Source organism: Babylonia areolata, chromosome 35 (assembly GCF_041734735.1).
Source record: "Babylonia areolata isolate BAREFJ2019XMU chromosome 35, ASM4173473v1, whole genome shotgun sequence".
NCBI classification, from domain to species: domain Eukaryota; kingdom Metazoa; phylum Mollusca; class Gastropoda; order Neogastropoda; family Buccinidae; genus Babylonia; species Babylonia areolata.
In genome coordinates, this window is record NC_134910.1 from 27640454 (window position 1) to 27660453 (window position 20000).

The 20000-nt window shown below is 40.5% G+C and overlaps 2 protein-coding genes across 2 annotated transcripts in view; both read right to left on the reverse strand.

The window, feature by feature from the left end:
• Positions 1 to 220, reverse strand: part of LOC143277975 (death domain-containing protein 1-like) — a 98739-nt gene extending 98519 nt beyond the window's left edge. Inside the window, 1 exon segment of the mRNA XM_076582980.1 lies at positions 4 to 220. The gene's annotated coding sequence lies outside the window, so the exon portion shown is untranslated.
• An 11123-nt stretch (positions 221 to 11343) lies between these two features.
• The window catches only part of LOC143278076 (uncharacterized), a 23594-nt gene continuing 14937 nt past the window's right edge, over positions 11344 to 20000 (reverse strand). The window contains exons 2-4 of the mRNA XM_076583109.1: positions 19889 to 20000; positions 13928 to 14609; positions 11344 to 11899 (exon numbers count right to left, since the gene is read on the reverse strand). The exon at positions 19889 to 20000 is cut by the window's right edge and continues 52 nt beyond it. Coding sequence (XP_076439224.1) covers positions 13951 to 14609; positions 19889 to 19994 — 765 coding nt within the window. The 5' untranslated portion in view covers positions 19995 to 20000 and the 3' untranslated portion in view covers positions 11344 to 11899; positions 13928 to 13950. The remainder of the gene's footprint in view (positions 11900 to 13927; positions 14610 to 19888) is intronic.

The window sequence follows — 20000 nt, forward strand, 5'->3', positions numbered from 1 at the left end:
TACCTGTTTAATCCAAAGTCTTGCACTCACTATATACGCGAAGCAAGGTGTTTCCACTGGTAAAGCGGTGGCTCAAATCACCACTGGACAGAAACAACTGATAACTAGACACCATCAAACGAAATAACTGCTTTTCGCTCTGGCAGTCAGTTACTTCTCTTGGCGTCTGATCAATGGTTTGACGTGAACCAAAACATGTTTAGCTCCGTTCCCTTCTCATACCTACCACCACCTTCCTCTCAGTTACAACCCGTTTGTCGTCTGCTTGACAGACGATCGCGGGTTAGAGTAAAAATCACTGTCTGCGCTGACTACCCCCTAAAAAAAAAACACACAACAACAACGAAACTTGCATTTTATTCTTCGTGCGAAACGATTGTTTTACGAATTGAAAATCTTGACTTCTAGTGGGTGGGTAGGGGTGGCAACATGTAGTTTTCTTGCGAGAGCACCGGACTTTCATGAAAAACATTTATATTTCTGTTGTGACAGGTGAGGAGAGATTCAGTGCATCCAATGATGATGAGCCAGTTTGGTTTGGATCACAGTTCATGATCACTGGGATGGGATGGTGTGTGTGTGTGTGTGTGTGTGTGTGTGTGTGTGTGTGTGTGTGTGTGTGTGTGAGAGAGAGAGAGCCTGCAGACAGAGACAGACTGAGAATTATTGATTACTGTGTTACTTGTTATGCATGTGTGGGTGTTATGCGTGAATGTTTCACATTTATTTGCTTATTTATCATCATTGTTGTCTTTTTTGTATTATTATTATTACTACTACTACCTTTTTTATATCATAATTATTATTTATTTACTTATTTATGTACGCTTATCTATTATATTATTCACCTTTTCTTTTTTTCTTCTTCTTCTTCTCAAGGCCTGACTAAGCGCGTTGGGTTACGCTGCTGGTCAGGCATCTGCTTGGCAGATGTGGTGTAGCCGCGTATATGGATTTGTCCGAACGCAGTGACGCCTCCTTGAGCTACTGAAAACTGAAAAAAAAACTGTGTTACTTTCCAACAAAATTGTGATGTTTCAGTGTCAATATATTCAAGAGATCTTAACGCAGCCGAAATGCGCGCCATAGTCAAAGGCATGTCGTTACTCTTCAACTTTTAGTTTTATTCAGTTACTGACTGGGATGTGAAGTAACTACTCATAGGTTTTAACCGGGGATTCAAACGACCGAACACATCATCAACTTTTGCCAGTTCTTCCGACTGAGGCTTTCCACTAATCTTGATAACATTTTTTGCCTATTTGCCTACAGTGCACCCCCCACCCCCACCCCACCCCCCTCCCAAAAACGCTGTTTTGTCAAAAATTCACATGCAACCTTGTTGCAAGGTTTGAACTGTGATGGTTCTACATGACCAAACTGTTCTTGCTGCAAGGTTTGAACTGGGATGGTTCTAACTGACCAAACTGTTCTTGCTGCAAGGTTTGAACTGTGATGGTTCTAACTGACCAAACTGTTCTTGCTGCAAGGTTTGAACGGTGATGGTTCTAACTGACCAAACTGTTCTTGTTGCAAGGTTTGAACTGTGATTGTTCTAACTGACCAAACTGTTCTTGCTGCAAGGTTTGAACTGTGATGGTTCTAACTGACCAAACTGTTCTTGCTGCAAGGTTTGAACTGTGATGGTTCTAACTGACCAAACTGTTCTCGTTGCAAGGTTTGAACTGTGATGGTTCTAACTGACCAAACTGTTCTCGTTGCAAGGTTTGAACGGTGATGGTTCTAACTGACCAAACTGTTCTTGCTGCAAGGTTTGAACTGTGATGGTTCTAACTGACCAAACTGTTCTTGCTGCAAGGTTTGAACTGGGATGGTTCTAACTGACCAAACTGTTCTTGTTGCAAGGTTTGAACTGTGATGGTTCTAACTGACCAAACTGTTCTTGCTGCAAGGTTTGAACTGTGATGGTTCTAACTGACCAAACTGTTCTTGCTGCAAGGTTTGAACTGGGATGGCTCTAACTGACCAAACTGTTCTTTCTGCAAGGTTTGAACTGGGATGGTTCTAACTGACCAAACTGTTCTTGTTGCAAGGTTTGAACTGTGATGGTTCTAACTTCCCTCCTGTTCTTGTTGCAAGGTCGCTGAATGTTATGCGTGTGTCATTGTCAACCATATTTCCATCACAACGGTTTTGTACCAGCGACAGTCCCCGTTAGTTAAGGGGGGCGAAGTTCTACACCAAGTGGCTCTTCGCGAACGGCGAGTCCGCTTATTCCGACACTTGGTGGGCGTGGCTTTTACCGATCAATCGAACTCTGTCGCAGGTTTGAAAGAAATCGCAGTCTGGCAACCACACCCTTGTATCTTGTGGGGTCCTGAACTAACCGAGATCACTTACTGGTATTAAAAATCAACAGGAAACAAAGACGGTCAAAGAAAAAAGAAGAAGAAGAAAAGAAAAAGAAAGAAAGGCGTATTGAACGCATTTTCTTGTCACTTTCGTTTTCCCAAAACATGAGTGCATTTGATAACATGAAAGATGACTGCTGAGATATATCAAAAGCGAGTCTGGTTTTGCAAGCTACATTTGTTGTTGTTTGTTTGATTGGTTGGTTGGTTTTTTTTGGTTTTTTTGGTGTTTTTTTTTCTCCTTTTATAACGAGTGTTTTTTGGGGTTTTTTGTTTTTTGTTTGTTTTTGTTTTGTTTGTTTGTTTGTTTTTTTTGGGGGGGTCCGCTTTTTAGAGTCTCCCTCCAAAAACCTCACACATCACCAAAAGCAGCCATGTACTTGTGAAAACTTCCAGTGACATTTTCTAAAGTCGAGTATCCCTAAGTTAAACTTATATATTCACATTTTCTTTGATAAAGCATTCTGTTTATCAAGCGCCACAAATTTTTGGTATGATTATAACTATCACAAATATGCTTTTAAAACCAGACTTTGACGGTATGTATATGTGTGTAATGTAAAGAATCAATGTCTGTTATTGTATGTAGTCAAAATATTGATGCATTATTTTTATTTCCTTCATTATTTTTGAGTGCATCTGCATGTGAAAGGCACTGTCCTAATATAAGTAACTTAATATGCAAAGAAAAGAACCTGCTTTGCAAGGTGTAAAAACAAAACAAAACAAAAAAAACCCCACCAGATTCATGTATTTCCAGCAACAACGAATGAAATCAGGCATGAGACTGGGAAACTGTGATCCAGTCTGAAAGGTGGGGGCCGAAACATTTGAGCAATTGAGAATGACTGCCCTGGAGATTGAGCCAGGCTTTGAACGGATCCCAATCTCCCTTCAGTCAAGGTCGTCTGCTGGTTATGAAGTGGATGAAGTGACATCACACCTATTTCCATCAGATGCACCTGAAGGTCTTGTACCTGTTTCCACTGATGGTGGTGGTAACTGTCTGCCAAGACGCGCTTCTGTCTTGGCATATTGAAAAGATCACCATCTGGAAATGAGGATGAGGACTGCTACTGAAAATCAAATGGCTGTAATGGCTTGGTGCCTGTAGTCATTTAGTGTTTTGTTGTTTTTTCTTCTCTCCGCTCTCGCCTTTTCTCACAAGTTTGACTGGAAAATCTTAACTGAGCATTTAGTCTTTTGGATGAGACGATAAACCAAGGTTCCTGTGTGCAGCACGCACTTGGTGCACTGTAAAAGAACCCATGGCAACCGGAAAGTGTTGTGGAGGAGGAATTTTTTGTTTAACTCTCTCCATACGAACGGCGAAAGAGACGACGTTAACAGCGTTTCACCCCAATTACCACCATCAAAATATTGCAAGCGGAAGTCTCTTATACTGAAGACGTGAATGTTGACAAAGAATACCACAATTCTGACGACGGAAGCTAAAGCTTGGGTCATTCAGACACCCACTGGACATCCGAGGGGTCTGTGTAGAGGAGAAGAGAGGACTGGCCGTACGGAGTGAGTTAATGTCCCGTCACACATATCGGTGATTGAAGACATTTTGTTAAAGTATTTATGAATACATCTGAGTATTATCGGTTAGAAGGGGTGGGAGATGTGAATGAATGGAGGGTTGGGGCAAACTGGGCAAATGAGGGTAAAAATGTGGGTGAAATTTGGAAGAAAAAAAAAAAACCTCTAAATACAGTTACAGGAAATTACTTAAAGGACTTCGTAAAAGAGAAGTCGTTAAACGGACAAGCGAAACAACTGATAATGAATGCAAAAAGTCAAAAACATCAACGTTCGCAGTCACTTGTGAAGACACACTTTCGTGTACAAAAGGCTTCATCAAGCTACAGTTAAAAATTATATGCTCAATTGTCAGGTTACTAAAGCATATGCACTTGACATTAGAACAATACTTGGTCCGTAATGAATTTGATAATAGTCTGAGAGCTAAACTCAGAATTGGTCTGTGAATCGGACCAAAGTCTGAGATAGTCAACTGACGTGGTTTTAGACTTGAATTCAAGCACCTATAAAAGTCTCTTTCTAGTATATTGCTTATTTCCTTGTATGACAATGGGCAATATACTTTTATTCTATCTATATGATTTTTTGCTCCCCTTTTTGCTGCCCTGTCTGCTTGGTCGTTATAACGGAATCCAGTGTGGGATAGTATCCAACAAAAATCAAAAAGTGTTGTCTTCTGGCAAAATTTTGTAAAAAGAAAAACCCACTCTGCTAGAGTAAACATATATACAGGCATGCACTCAAGGCCTGAGTAAGCATGTTGGGTTATGCTGCTGTCAAGCATCTGCCTAGCAGATGTGGTGTAGCGTATATGGATTTGTCCAAACGCAATGACGCCTCCTTGAGAAACTGAAACTGATCTGATGCAACTGGTTTCTTCGGCTGAAACTCCCAAGTACACTCATAATTATGTCCAAGTGAGCTTTTTTACATGCATGACTGTTTTTACCCTGCCATGAGTTTCAGTTTCAGTAGCTCAAGGAGGCGTCACTGCGTTCGGACAAATCCATATACGCTACACCACATCTGCCAAGCAGATGCCCGACCAGCAGCGTAACCCAACGCGCTTAGTCAGGCCTCGGGGGGAAAAAAAAAGAAAAAGAAAAAGAAAGAAAAAAAAGATAAATCCAGATAAAAAGAAGAATAAATAAAAATATAAATACATAAAAAAAGAAAGAAAAAAGATAAATACAAAATAAGATAAATCCATAAAAAGAAGATAAATACATAAAAAAGAGAACTACTACTACTACTATGTATAAGGCAGCAAAAACTCATTTCCCTGGGTGTGTATGTAATTGTTAGGTACGTTCTTGTTTCCACAACCCACCAGTCGCTGACATGGATTGCAGGACTTGAAATGTGCACATATAATGTGTGTATTTTCGCCATTGCGTTTGTGTATTGCTTGTTACATATGAACGAGCACGATATAAGCTCATGCTTGTTGTTGCTCAAGTCTTCTTAATTGAACGATGTATTGCACCTTGTTTCTTGATATTAAAAAATGTTTAACTCTCTCCATACGAACGGCGAAAGAGACGACGTTAACAGCGTTTCACCCCAATTACCACCGTCAAAATATTGCAAGCGGAAGGCTCTTATACTGAAGAGGTGAATGTTGACAAAGAATACCACAATTCTGACGACGGAAGCTAAAGGTTGGGTCATTCAGACACCCACTGGACATCCGAGGGATCTGTGTAGAGGAGAAGAGAGGACTGGTCGTACTGAGTGAGTTAAACCAAACGTGCGCATTGATTGTCTGCATGCCTATGCAAGATGTGGGAAGGAAATCTGCATGGAGAATATCAAATTGATGACCATCCACATCATCACCATCACCACTGACATAACTGTCCAAGGACTGTATAACAAGGAACTGCTCAACAGTCCACATACCTGGTATCTATCATTGGCAATGAAGGATCCAAACTAGAAATTCTCTCGTGTATTGTACAAACCACATCACCACTGTCCACACTGAAACCTGTATGCAGGAACATCACCTCCATGAAACATAAGATGAGGTTCATGCGTGTACTGGTATATTTCATGTTCATGAATGCAGGAAAATATCGCAAGTGCATATCTTCTTTAACTCACTCAGTACGGCCAGTCCTCTCTTCTCCTCTACACAGACCCATCGGATGTCCAGTGGGTGTCTAAATGATCCCTGAACCGATTTACGTAGAATGGTCACAAAACAAAGAGCTCAACACCACCTTCATAATGAGTATAAAATGAATTGTTGATTATTCATGATGAATTTATAATCTTTATTAAAGTCACCTGAAAAGGATCAGAAAATTAAAAACTGCGTTAAATCAGTTTAATGTTGGCAAACACAAATGGTATAGATTTAAAGACGGAAATTTAAAGACAGAATTACGACAATTCTGCCAGTATATGATACTTGTAGTTTACTGATCCAACGAAAGAGATATTTATTTAAATATGGTGTGTCAGAAATAGTTTTCAACTCAGCCAAAGTGGCACTGGTTGTGGAGAGTGATGTCATTTCGTGTCCACAATGAAAATCAGCCTTATCATTTCTAAATGCCCGATCTATTCTCATCCAAACACTATAATAGTGTGGTTGCTGTGTATGATAAGCGATCAGATATAGAATTGTAAACTGTAGCATTATATGTGACAGAAAGACAAAATGACGTAAGCTTAGCATCAGTTGAAACGCCTACACTGATGAGTGATTAAACTGAAATCAAATATGCTTCTAACTGATTTAAGTGTGTGTGTGTGTGTGTGTGTGTGTGTGTGTGTGTGTAAGCACAACAGATATAATCTGCAGTGAACAATACAGAAACTTCATTTGATAAATGGTTGGAGCACTTCCTTAGATGGGGCTTTGCATTCAAATTTGGAATGGTGTCAAGCATTAAGAGTGAGTCGTTGAAGACCAGTGTGTTAGTTGCGAAAAAAGCGTCTGCTATACAGCTCGTGCATGAAACAGTTATTGAATCTAGCTGAGCACTTGGCTACATCAAATAAAAGTTTTTATGTTTACAATTTAGGAACATCATCAGACCAATAGTAGTCTTAGTCTACTGATCACACACACATGCCTACATACACACACACACACAGGCACAGGAAAACACACACACACACACAGTTTGAAGTTTAATCAAATAAAGTCTAACTACTTTTGGTACATGAAGTATTTAACATCATTTAATAAACAATGTGATCAACTCTTCAACATACACAGTAAAGTTAAAAATCATATTTAACAACATTTCTGAATTTTATAAACTTGCTCAATTTCAGCTGTACATTTTACTTTGGTTTGGCAAATTGCAGCACACACACACTCACATAAATTCAAAATTATCAATTCTCAAGATCAACATACACAGTAAAGTTAAAAATCATATTTAACAACATTTCTGAATTTTATAAACTTGCTCAATTTCAGCTGTACATTTTACTTTGATTTGGCAAATTGCAGCACACACACACTCACATAAATTCAAAATTATCAATTCTCAAGATTTTGAATACACAATAAATGAAAATGTGGACTCTCAATTTCTCACAAAAAGCAGTTTTGTCAGCAGCAGACTTTTCAATCCCAAAATTAAAAACCATTAAATCAGCCAAGTATTCTGGCAGTGTTTGGTGGAATGACGCCTGTAGGAAATTAAAAGAAAAAGTACAAAATTTATATTAAAAAACATTAACACAGAACGGAAGAAAACCATATAGATATGAAGAAAGCAAAATCACACAGTAACAAAAACCAACAAACAAAAAAACAACAACAAAAAAACAACCCCAAACAAACCAATACTGAAGTTTTGTGCCAAAGAGGTAACTGACCATAAGGATTCTTAAAAAGTCTGGAAAAGAACAGCAGACATGAAAAATGGAATCAAACTACCTGTTTATTCATTCAAAATTGATGATAAAAACAAATTTCCTTTGTACGACTAAAAAGCAGAGATAGGGTCTTCCCTCACATCGTAAAGCATAGAGAGAAAAAGAAGAATCAAAGAATTTGTATTCTGAACCAAACCCACAAAATGATCTTTGCATTAATTCCCCAATAACTATGACAGAATTAAAAAATGCAATGTCTGCAATCAACAATAAAAAAAAATGTTCAGTTAGTCTTGACACAATCTGTAACCAGATGTTAAAAAATTTACTCGAAAAATGTTGTTTTTCGAATTTGAAAAAATTCATGCGTATACACTAATTTTTACTCTCTGGAGAGTGCTTCACCCTGGCAGATGTGGTGTAGCGTATATGGATTTGTCTGAACGCAGTTGACACCACCTTGAGCTACTGAAACTGAAACTTTTTTTTTTTTTTTTACATATTATTCAGAAATATTGGGATAATGGTACTATACCACTGTTGTGGAAAGATTCCATAATCATTCCAATTCTAAAAGCAGGTAAACCCAAAACTGATAAAAACAGCTATCGACCCATTGCAATAATGACCCATACTGGAAAGATATTAGAAAAAAATCGTTTTAAATAGATTGCTTCACTACTGTGAAAAAAATGATATACCAGTAAACCAAGCAGGATTTAGAAAAAGTAGATCTGCAATTGAGCATCTGATTTAATTATCTACTCAAGTGAAGCAACTATTTGCTTGCAGAAAAAGTGTTCTTCAATATTCTTTGATGTTAAAAAGGCATATGACCAAGTATGGCATAAACAGTTACTGTTAAAGTAACTATAGGCCTGAGTGGAAATATGTACAATTAAGTGCTATCCAATAATTTATCAAATAGAACTATGCAATCTTGAATGGGAACAGCACACTCGACACCTAGAACTCTAGAAACCGAAATTCCACAAGGATGTCACAGGACCCATCCTTTTTAATATCCTTATCCAGGATCTTCCAAAAGCAATGTCAAAAGACGTTACCTTGGTTCAATATGCTGATGATATCTGCATGTGGATGAACATCATCTTAAAAAAGTCAACACCACAAAGAACACAAGATTACATTAGGAGATTATATTAGACCAATCTTTTCAGCCTTGGCCGATACATGTTTGAAAATGGATTATTACTGTTCACTGATAAAACCAATATGATGTTATTTAATCCCGGTCATAACCCAGCTAAATTACCAACTTTCAAACTATTGGGAGAACCTTTTGAATACAAGCAATGTGTCAAATTTTTGGGAGTTTTCTTTATAATAATAATATAATATTTTACTTTTAAATTGGACTATAATACAAGCAAAAGCAAGCTCTAAGCACTTTACTACAATCCAGTACCTAAAGTGAAACAAGAAAGAATATAAAAAGTAGCAGAAACATAAAACAGAATCATCAATATTATAAAAACAATGCATAAAACTCACAAAGTAATATACTCTCAATACTGCAACTGTTACTCTCCAACACTCACACAAACACATGATTAAATGGCTGAGACAACAGCAATTTTCACTTAAAACACATGCATGTAAAAAAGAGCGTAACTGCAATTAGCATGCCATTGAGATAACAGCAATTGTCACTTAAAATACATACATGTAAAAAGGAGCACAACTGCAATTTGCATGCCACAGATTTTGTAAAAATTGTTTTGGATAGTAAAGGTAAAAAGGGGTAAAAATCAGCAGTCATTCTCCCTTTCGAACCTCACCACCATCATCCATCTACCCACCCCCATTCTCTCTACTCACCCATCACACACTCTTTACAACAAATGTTCATTTCGACTATATACTAACAAAAGCAAGGAAAAGTTTAAATCTCTTGACGATCATTAGTTAAACAGCCTTGGGGGGATGGATGTAAAAACTTGCTAAATGTGACTTTTAATTAAAACGTCATGGTAGTGTGTGTGTCTGACAGAGAGAAAGAAAATAGTCAGGTGTATTTGTGCATATGTGTTTGTCCAGTCAAAAAAAAAAAAAAAAAAAAAAAGAATCTGATTTAAAATTTACAGATCATAAGCAACAGATCTGAAAAAAAAAAATTCTTCAATTATTGCTGTAACCTATTTTAAAGGCCTTGCTCAGCTGAATACAAATCGCTTTATTTCATAAAAATAGCTTCAGAAATGAAGAAACTGTGCCTGTTGCTATTCTGACAAATTTTGCCGTGTCAGAATTTGAAAAAAAAAAAGAAGAAAAAAAGGATTTTATAGCTCAATATCAATAAAATGACTAGGTAATGCAGCTGGAAAAAAACCCAGGCATCTTTACTATATACAAAATATCATTTTCCTTAATTTTCAACTGTCTCTGTTGTTCAGTATACATGCAGTGATGCTGTAAAATTGGAGATTTGTCCAGAAGCTCAAAATGACATGCAAAAAGGCTCAACTTCAATGAATTTCAACTGACTGTAACTTTGGTTCTAATAAATACAGAAACATAATTTTTGTGGTGGGGTGTTTGTTTTGACTTCTAGTTTTAATCTAAAATCCTAAGCTTGTTTTAATGTTGTTTTAACAGATTTTTGACTCACTTGTGTAAACAAAGTGAGTCTATGTTTTAACCCGGTGTTCGGTTGTCTGTGTGTGTGTGTGTGTGTGTCTGTGTGTCCGTGGTAAACTTTAACATTGACATTTTCTCTGCAACTACTTTGTCAGTTGACACCAAATTTGGCATAAAAATAGGAAAAACCCAGTTCTTTCCAGTCATCTTGTTTAAAACAATATTGCGCTTCTGGGATTGGCACAAAAAAATAAAGAATGAAGCCTAATTATATGCAAACTGCATTTACTGTTATATTTATATTTTTTGTATTCTCTAAACTTGGCACTTTGATCTGATATTCTGACCCAACAGCTAGAGCAGTCATTATTATCATTTTTTGTTCAAACAGGAACTTCTTTTGCCAAGCATGGAAGTTTTATTTATTTTGCAAACGTTTTGGTGCAGATAGTAAAAAGGGGAAATTACTCTGTAATGCTAGTGGAGTTAATTTGCTTTAAACTGATCTTTCTCATCTTAAACATTACATTTTGAAACAAGAGAGGCAAGGCCTTCAAGACTCACTTGTGATGCACGTTTAAAAAAAAAATCCAAGCTTTTTATGTATTGAGTATAATTTCAAAATGTAATGTTTAAGATGAGAAAGATCAGTTTAAAGCAAACTAAGTTCCCCAGCAGAGTAATTTCCCTTGTTCTGCTATCTACACCAAAACGTTTGCAATAAATAAAACTTCCATGCTTAGCAAAAGAAGTTCCTGTTTGAACAAAAAATGATAATAATGACAGATCCTTTGTTGGGTCGAATATCAGATCAAAGTGCCAAGTTTAGAGAATACAAAAAATATAAACATAACAGTAAATGCATTATACTCAATACATAAAAACTTGGATTTTTTTTAAAGTGTATCACAAGCACGTCTTTAAGGCCTTGCCTTTCTTGTTTTTTTTTTTTTTAAAGGTTACCAGTACCTACCAAGTTAATCACATCCGATCTGATTGTTGTAACTCTCTCAATATCCAGACTCGGAGTCCTATATTCCTAGCCTCCTGCTGAGCCAGGCTCAGCTCCAGCCGACATCGGTCTCTTTCGTTCAGCAGATGCTCCCTTTCTGACTGTGCACGCATCAGTCTGAGATGTAAGGAGCTCAGATCTCTCGTCTCCGGGGTGCTCTGGCCGCGCTCTCCGCCTCTCTCCTCATCACCGTGGTGACCGATGCCCAAATCTGATGGCCTGTTCTCCTCCCTCTCCACACGGAGTCTTTTCTTCTCGGTGCAGTCCTCGTCCATCCTCTGCCCCTCGCCATCTGCTGAGCGACAGCCTGGGGAAGTATCGCTGCCTTCCCCACCGCTCAGTCTCCTGCGTTTCGGTGCTGCGGTGGCTGTGCTGGCGTTGGTTTCAGTCGACGTTTCAGAGGGTGTAGTTCGATTGTTGGAGCCTGCACCTGCCGATGTCTGGCGTCCACACGGACCTATTTTCTCACCAGCGTCATCACCGCCGCCTTGTGTGGTCCCTGGTCTCTGACTCAACTCCTTGTCTGAAACAATAATGGTTCAAAGGTGTGAGTATGGCAGAGGACTGATACTATGAAAAAATAAATTTTTAAAAAGCACAAAAATAAACGACCAAACAAAAAACCAAACAAAAACAACTAGATGTTATGGTATACAAAATGCACCAACTGCAGTGCTTCTGTGGTAAATTTAGACTTTTTGCCAGCTCTTCTTTGCTCACAGTGTGCAAATTTACATACCCATTATATTTGATTCACCTGCCACTCTGAAATCAAGGGCAATCAAGATGAAGGTGTGTGAGACACTGTATCATGTTTTTGATGTCTGCTTATTTATCATCATTGTTTATCTATTTATTATTATTATTATTATATTATTTTCATTACTACTACCCTTTTTTTTTTTTTAAATAGCATAATTATTATTTATTTACTTCTTTTTTTTTTCTTTTTTTTTTCTCAAGGCCTGACTAAGCACGTTGGGTTACGCTGCTGGTCAGGCATCTGCTTGGCAGATGTGGTGTAGCCGCGTATATGGATTTGTCCGAACGCAGTGACGCCTCCTTGAGCTACTGAAACTGAAATTGAAACTGATGTCTGCTGGCCAACGAATGTCAAACTGAGGTTCCTAGAAGCCTCAGATTATACAAAGTGGCAGTGTGACTGAAAGAAAAAGAAAACTATCATTATTTATACTCACATAGCCACTACACCCAAGAACTTTACAAACACGGCTCTAATCATTTCCACAACAGGCTGCCTTCCTGGGCTGAGCCGACTGACCACAGACTTCAGGCACTAGTCATTTGTCTCCTGTGTACATTCAGCCAGACTTCATTCATGCACCTAGACATACACAAGTATATTCGAGAGAAGTTTTCTTCAGAATTTTGCCAGGGACCACCCTTTTGCTGCCATGGGTTCTTACATGAGCACTAAGTGCATGCTGTGCACAGACTTCAGGCACTAGTCATTTGTCTCCTGTATCATTCAGCCAGACTTCATTCATGCACATAGACATACACAAGTATATTCGAGAGAAGTTTTCTTCAGAATTTTGCCAGGGACCACCCTTTTGAGCCAAGTTTTCTTCAGAATTTTGCCAGGGACCACCCTTTTGCTGCCATGGGTTCTTACTTACATGAGCACTAAGTGCATGCTGTGCACAGACTTTAGGTGTTAGTCATTTGTCTCCTGTATCATTCAGCCAGACTTCATTCATGCACATAGACATACACGAGAATATTCGAGAGAAGTTTTCTTCAGAATTTTGCCAGGGACCACCCTTTTGCTGCCATGGGTTCTTACATGAGCACTAAGTGCATGCTGTGCACAGACTTTAGGCGTTAGTCATTTGTCTCCTGTGTACATTCAGCCAGACTTCATTCATGCACCTAGACATACACAAGTATATTCGAGAGAAGTTTTCTTCAGAATTTTGCCAGGGACCACCCTTTTGCTGCCATGGGTTCTTACTTACATGAGCACTAAGTGCATGCTGTGCACAGACTTTAGGTGTTAGTCATTTGTCTCCTGTATCATTCAGCCAGACTTCATTCATGCACATAGACATACACAAGTATATTCGAGAGAAGTTTTCTTCAGAATTTTGCCAGGGACCACCCTTTTGCTGCCATGGGTTCTTTCTTACATGAGCACTAAGTGCATGCTGTGCACAGGACCTCGGTTTATCGTCTCATCCAAATGACTAGCGTCCCAACTTCCGCTCAGGGTCCAGATGAGGGGGAGAAAATGCCGGCACGTGTAGGATTTGATCCTATGCAGTCAAGAGTTTCTCATGTCCTAGGCGGATGCAATACTACTAAGCCACCACTCCACACTGGTGTGGATGTGATGGTGGCAGTGGGGGTGGGGGATATTTTTGGATGAGAGGGGACAGGGATAGGGAATCTCTGCTTGCTCTCAAGTCACAAAAAAAAAAAAAAAATCTATCATTTAATGCATTTCAGTGAGCCTTGGTCGTAGAAATGTAAAATAAAACTCACAAGACCCAGACTCTACAAACAACGGAACCACAGGCTTCTTTCTCACCACTTCCAGACTGCTGTCCGCCCTCAGCCAGAGGTCCGTGCCGCACTGATCAATCCATGTGCACTCTTCCCTTCCTTCTCCGCAGGGCTGGTCCACGGCTCTGCTTCCGAAAATTTCCCGTCTCCTGCACTGACAGCACGTGCATCAGGTTCAAGGTCAGCCTCCCCAGGCCAAGCTGTGGAGCGGGCGGATGCACACAGGCGGTCCAACAACGCCCTGTCCGGTTTGATGTCCACTGCGCTGTCCTCTCTTGCGTTCACATCCGCGGTTTCTGTCGAGAGCGGGCCAAGGTCCAACGATGCCCTGTCTGGTTTGATGTCCACCGGGCTGCCCTCCCTGGTGTTCACATCCGTGTTTTCTGTCGAGAGCGGGCCATGTTTTCTGTCCTCCGCTGTGAGTGGGCTGTGTTCATCTTCATCAAACTGAGGAGGCTCAACGTCTGCGCTGCCAGGTTTACTCACTCTGTGACGACTGTCCTTTTCAGGACCCAAAAGAGAGTGGCGTGCAGAATCGCAGATGTCTTTTCCGGTGACTTTGCGGTTGATGTCGTGACTGGAAGAAGCCTTCACTTCACTGTCAGCTGAAAGAGTGCTGGCTGATGGTGATCTCCCCTGATCAACCCTCTGTGGGGGCACTGCAGGCAGGCTGACAGAGCCCTCTAAAGTTACACTGGGTTCTGAAACTGAAAACCCAACAAGTATGAATTGATCATTTATCTCTCTTTGCTGATAGTCACCCAGCTGACCACACAGGGACTCACAGCTGAATGCATCTGAAAAAGGAAACTGAGCACAGGTACAGTCATGTTCATAAACCTAGGACATTCCTCTGGTGTTGACCATTCAGACAATTGTCCACCTGAGGATTAAGAAAAGGAAACTGAACAGAAACATAATTGAACATAATATATATATATATAACTGGCATAATACATGGCGGCACAAGGCAGCACATTTAGTTTTGGCGTGAAGCGGAGGGGAGAGGGATGGAACAGCAAGCGAGCATGTAGCATTGGAAAGGTGATAGCCTGGACAGACAGGCAGGCAGTATATGGGGTCAGCGCTCTGCCGCACCACTAACTTCGCGCTATTCTCAGCGGAGCGCATGTTACACATGTGAACAGCTTCGCTGCTGCTGATAAACTGTCAGAAACATGGTGATGTGTTAAAAAAAAACACAAAAAAAACTCTCTGTCAGAATGCAACAAGTAATGCACCATGGGTGTTAATGGATGTGTGATTCTCTGACAAATTTAACGATACCAAACATGAGTAGGTTTAATTTCCTACATGCAGTGTACAAGCGGTACAAAACTTAGCGAACACACGAACATTCTGTTCAAACTGAGGAACACACACGAAATATAGTTCAAATTCAACTCCGTGTTGTGTGTGTATATCGTTTTGGTTCGAGATAGAACTTATATCATGATATACATGCATGTCTCCACAATACAAGTGGAAGGAAAATATAGCTGATACTGTTACCTAGAGGTGGCAGACCGCTCTGGAATTAGTGTCGGTATTTAACGGTCAGCTCCACTGAGAACTGCTGCCAGCCACCTAAGTTTCACACTTCTCTCAACACACGGGAAGAGAGACAGACAGACAGACAGATATGCATAGACAGACATACTGAGAAACAGAGGCACGTGTACAGAGAGAGAAAGGGGAGAGGCAGAGAGAGAGAGAGAGAGAGACACAGAGAGAGAGGCAGGAGAGAGACAGACAAAAAGAGAGACGCACAGAGGAAGAGAGAGATTTATACTGACTAGATGTTTTGCATGTCAGTATGTGTGCCTTTGCTTGCGACATGCATAAGGTCATTCTAAAAGATACACCTTAACAATACCATGCTTTTAGTAAACAATCACAATGTAACGTGCTGACATGCATTTGTGAGTTCTAAATAATAAAATATATTCCTACCTGAACATATAAATCCGTATGAATCCTTGTTTGCAGTTGGTAATCCACTCAGTTGAAGTGTGACACTAAAAACCTTTTTTCTTTTCTTTCCTTTTTTTTCTTACAATGTGTGTGTGCGGGAGGGAGGGATTCAGGGTGGAGAAAAGAACAAGGCTGAAAATTTCTTTCTTCTTTATTTTTTGATTTGTGCCGGGATTCTCCTGCTTGGGGTACGACTTGCTGAAGCATGGGGGAGACAATAGTCATGTGCTCTTGCATGATGACACATAGTTTGTCATCTTGTGACTGCATCCCTAATACTTTCTTTTTGAGTGAATTGACGACCGCGCGTGTTCCCCGTGTAGTGCCAGGCCAAAACCGTGAGAATGAATGAATGGAATGCAGTGATTTTCTAGGATGTGCTGCTTGGGAATGATGCGTGTTTGTGGGAATCGTTGGCGGAAGAAAGACAATGTACTGTTTGATGTCACTATCCAGTGTGTCAACGTCACTGTCTGTCAAGGTTCTTTGATGTGAGATGCTTGTGTGAGTGTGTGAGAACTGTGGGTTTAGTGTTTTAAACTTCTGGGAAATGTTCCTAGCTCTGAGGTTTATGTCCGCGTCTTGAGTCAGTTCACCTGTTTTGTTGACTACACTGTCACTGATGTGTTCTATTGTTTCTGGCTCGAGATATTTGTGGCAGTGGTTTCCAATGAATGATGCTCCGTAGTACGCCTGTCTGTATTTTATGCTGTTGAAGCACGGCATCTAAGTGTTGTGTGACAGGGCCAGCCAGGTCGAGCTGTGTCTTGAGATATTCAATGTCTGCATCTTTTTCTTCTACCACATCAGCTAGCTCACGTTGCTGTTTTTGGAAATCACTGAGTGGTGTACTGTCTCCTTCAGGCTCGTTAAATACAACCCTACTTTCTAGCAATCTCTTTTCTTCTTCAGCACTTTGGATCTGTCTCAGCTTGTCTACAAACTCAGAAAAGGCTGAGTCGGTGTCTATCTGTTTCCCCTGGCTGGCTATCGACTCTCCTATCTTTTTGTCAAGAGAATGACGCTCCCCCTCCAGCAAGTCATGGTGTTTTTTGACCACCCCCAGAAGAATGTGCAGGTATGGGGGAGCCACTTGGCTAAGTTCTATGTCAACAACAGGCTCCCTGACTACATTGTTGTGCAGGCTGGCGATTTTCTGCTTGGAGTGTTTGTATTTGCTGTAGTCTGTCCTGATGCCCTGTAATGTGTGCTGTACTATGTTGCCTTCATTGCAGTGAGGTGGAGTTTGTGTTTGTGATTTGGATGCTGTGCAGAATAAACATGGGTGTGTCCCCTGAGCACCCGACAGTCCATACAGTTTGTGGGGTTCTAAGATTCTTCTCAAATTGTCTGGACTGTCCTTGAATGTCCCCCCCCTCCATGGTCCCCTCCAATTTTTACCCATATCTCATCCTGCGGTATCCTATCAACTTGTTTCCTCTGTCGTACTGGTCTGATAAGTTTTCTACCATCTTTGGAATGTCTTTGATTTTTCCTACTGCTGTTTCGTCCTGTTTGTCTTCCCTCTTTATCAACAAAGATGAGTTTTGTCTTTTCCGTTTCTACCTCCCCAAACATTGCTTCTTTCTGCACCTCCCTCTCCTTCCTTTCCCCTTCATCTTCCACACCAATACTGGCATAAAACCTCTTTTGTATCCTGTGTTGTGCCCAGCTTAACCCCATGGCGGCTCTCAGTGCAGACCCTTGTTTTTTGGTCACTTTCACTGGGCCACATCCAGCAGCTTGCAGTATCTGTTGTCTGTGGCTCTGAGCTGATCTTTTGATTTCTGACCCCTGCTGTTTTACTATGGCTTCTTTACTGTTCCCTGAGATGTGCATTCTAAATTTTTTGCATAATCTGAGACCGTTTTTTCTTCAGAGGAGATGATGCTACGGCAGATGATTTGCGGGGTTGTGTGACTTTTTTTCAACACTATTGGCTGACCTCCAGTTTTGCATCTGACTGTTGATTTTTGTCTCCTGACTTAAGACATTTTCCTGCGAATCAGTCGTGCGCGTAACTACTCTTCTTCTTCTTCAGTGAGAGATTTATTGAGATCCTCATCCTCCGAGTCAACATACACCGTCTTACGTTTCAATTGTGCGACGGGTGATATAGCTGCGTCAGCGACAGGTGTTTTGGGTGTGATTGGAGATGTGTTTGTGCACAGTGTTCTTGTTTTTGTTTTTTTTTGACTGGTGCTGATGTGCACTGACAAAATGACGTTGACACACTGCAGTCGGTATCTAAGCACAGATCAGACAGATCAAAACTTTCGTCCGCACTTTTTTTTTAAACAGGTGCTGATGGTCCTTTTTTTCGGACGACCAGCCTGACGTTTTAAGTGATAAAAACAGCATGTTGTGCACTGACCCAAAGATCGATCTGGATCGAAAGTTGTCCAGATTTCGGACATTCTGTCAATGTCAAGTGCGACATTTTTATGTGCAGTTTTGCACTGAGAATTTCCGGAAGTATGTTTCATCTTTATCAGTTTTTTGTAGCACCTGATACAAATGCACGTGGGGTGTTTGCCCTCCTCATCATTCGAAACATCTAGACTGAAAAAACGAAACAGTTCAGAAGAATACTTGGCACAAAGTCTTGCATTTAACCCCTTATCTTTAACTCTTCTGAGAACCCGCTCACCACACACACGACACATACAATTCAAGCGTCGCAAGTGTTCACTGAAGGTGTGATGTCCAGTCAGCAGAGCCGCCGCCTCGCCACCAGGTTCCATTTTTGTCGGCACTCACACACACACACACACACACACACACACAGGTCAATTGGATGTAACACAAAAATGTGGACAGTATCTGGTAAATCACGCGACACACTTAAAGTTCACATACACTGGGATCATGTACACAAAAATGACAGTAAACAGAAATGACTGAGTACAAATGTGATGAAATGAAAATCACTTAAATAATACACCTTTCTCTGCTGAAAACATAGGCACAAAGAGGCCTGACGAGCCCCCCCCCCCCCCCCCCCCCCCATCCCAGTGGAATCTAGGTCAGCAGCGGTGCTCCTGACTGCTCACTGAACTCTAGAACTAAATAGCTCTGCTGGAAGTTTAGTGGCACAGCCGTTAATACCCCCCCAAAAAAGTGGGCGACTCACACACACACAGTTTGGAAATGTCTTACTAGAGCAGTGGCTTAGCTGAAAAAGGAAAACATACGTGGGAGTGTGGTGCACTGACTGTTTTTCAGTCTTTCGTAAAATGCACCGGAGTGCAAAGACAAGTTTACGAACACCAACACAACAATCTCCTGTCCCCCCCCCCACCCCCCCTCTTTGTTGTAATTATCTCTCTGTGCTTTCTTTGCTTTGTGCTAGGAAAGTGGAGCAAGAAATAACAGCTTTCATACAGACTGACACTGACATTGTTCAGAGAAAGATATACATACAGATACAGGGTTCGTCATTAACATTTTTTCACATGAGCGCCTGCGCTCTAGTTTCAGAATTTTGATGAGCGCAAACTGAAAACTAAGAGCGCACACTAAAAACATAGAGCAACAAGTCTCAAACATAAATTCATTTTGATTTTGCACGGCCACGAAATCGATCGTGTGCTCCACTTGTCTACTCTTCAAGTCTGAAGAGCGCTCTTTTGCATAGCCTCCCCTGATTCATTAGGCCTACTTCCGGTTGAACTAACAAAACGTAAGCAGACGGCTTTCAAACTTCGGTAAATGCAAAACGATCGCGCTTTTGACTCTTGTTTGTGATGGACAATGGAATAACAATTTAGATACAGTAGTGTATGCTTATGTCTTTTCAAAATCAAGAGCACAAGCGCTCCGAGTCAAGGAATTTTCCAGAGCGCAATTTGTTTTTTCAGAGAGTTCCGCTCAGCGCTCCCATTAGTGACGAACCCTGGGATATCTATAAATATTTACATACTTACAATATATATATAACAAATAGACACTGTGACAAAGACAGAGCTTTGATGTTCATACCAGTTCTATTCTGCAAACTGTTCTAACTTACTGGCGCTGTGACTGTCCATCACACAGTTATGGGACGGGTCGACGGCAATGTCGATCTCTATCTTGGGTGTCAGCAAGGCAGAGGGATCATGTGCTGGGGACTCCATGATATC